The sequence below is a fragment of the Diaphorina citri genome, unplaced genomic scaffold (genome assembly GCF_000475195.1).
Source record: "Diaphorina citri unplaced genomic scaffold, Diaci psyllid genome assembly version 1.1 scaffold5126, whole genome shotgun sequence".
Lineage (NCBI taxonomy): Eukaryota > Metazoa > Arthropoda > Insecta > Hemiptera > Psyllidae > Diaphorina > Diaphorina citri.
In genome coordinates this window covers 1-1,170 of record NW_007382502.1, presented here as the reverse complement: position 1 = coordinate 1,170, position 1,170 = coordinate 1, and the positions used below count along the sequence as shown (strand labels likewise).

Sequence of the window (1,170 nt, the reverse complement as noted above, 5' to 3'; positions counted from 1 at the left end):
CAATGTAAAAACGTTTTAAAAAAAAAATTCCTATAAAAAAAAAAAAAAAAAAAAAAAAAAACAGTAAAAAAATGTGACTCACACATTTTCGAATGGTATTTTCAGGCTTCCAAAATCGTGAACCCGCCCCCAACCTACTCCGATGGAAACGACAAATTCTGTACGTGTCCGGGCGAAATCTGAGCCGGATAAAGAACGATACCGAAATCCGGATGCTCCTCCGAGACAGATACGGCTACCTGGGAAACGACTGCATTGCCAAAACGAATGTAGATGATTGGATTGATATCATTAAGATAAAGAACGCCACTGGCCTGCTCAAACATGATATGTACATGGACGAGCGCGATAAAAACAAATATAAAAGAAGCGTTGACAATGTTGATATAAGTGAGGAAGATCTAAACGAGGACCTTGGTAACATGGAGGATATACAATCCCTAAATAATCGACACAAACGGGACATTCATGAAATAGAAAAGCTGTTGGCAATACTGGATTGGAATCGTGACAACAAAGTCGGTAGAGATAAGAGAAGTATTGGGGATGTTGATGACCAAAGAGAATCCCCTGGTAAAGAAGAAAACGTACAAGCCCATATCAAACGACATAAACGTGATAAGAACAACGAAATGGAAAAGCTAAATCGACAAGAACGTAGCATCGAGGTCAAGAAACTATTGGCATTATTGGATTTGAAACAAAATGCTGAAGGCGACAAAAAGACAAAAAATATTCCATTTGGACAAAATGAAATTCCACATGCACAAAGTAAAACCAGAGATGCGAAGCGTATAAGAATCAAGAGAAAAGCAAATGCTGACGAAAGCAGCGCTGAAGTCATGATAGCCCAAAACTCGAACGGAGACAACAACATCCTCCAAGGGTATATCAAAGATGCCAAAGTAATCACGTCAGAAGAGAGGAAGAAAAAGTTCGGAGATAAAGGACCGAACAAGGACTATGAAAAACTGCGAGAACAAATTCAGAACGGAGAGCTGTACCAGGGACAATATGGGTATATTAGACACACGGAAACGGAAGCCACAACTGTGACGACTGTCACTACAACTGTGAGACGATATGATATTAATGAACTGTTCCGAGAAAAGAGAGACCTACGCGATGACGAAATGGTGAAAAATGAAGTACAAAGAGGAAGAAGAGCAA

The 1,170-nt window shown here is 39.6% G+C and overlaps 1 protein-coding gene across 1 annotated transcript in view; it reads left to right on the top strand.

Annotated features, from left to right (window-relative positions):
- LOC103521387 (calponin homology domain-containing protein DDB_G0272472-like) overlaps positions 1 to 1,157 on the top strand; it is a gene marked incomplete at its 3' end in the record, with an annotated part of 8,124 nt that extends 6,967 nt beyond the window's left edge. The window contains exon 4 of the mRNA XM_017448797.2: positions 106 to 1,157. Coding sequence (XP_017304286.2) covers positions 106 to 1,157 — 1,052 coding nt within the window. The remainder of the gene's footprint in view (positions 1 to 105) is intronic.
- Between the last annotated feature and the right edge of the window lie 13 nt (positions 1,158 to 1,170).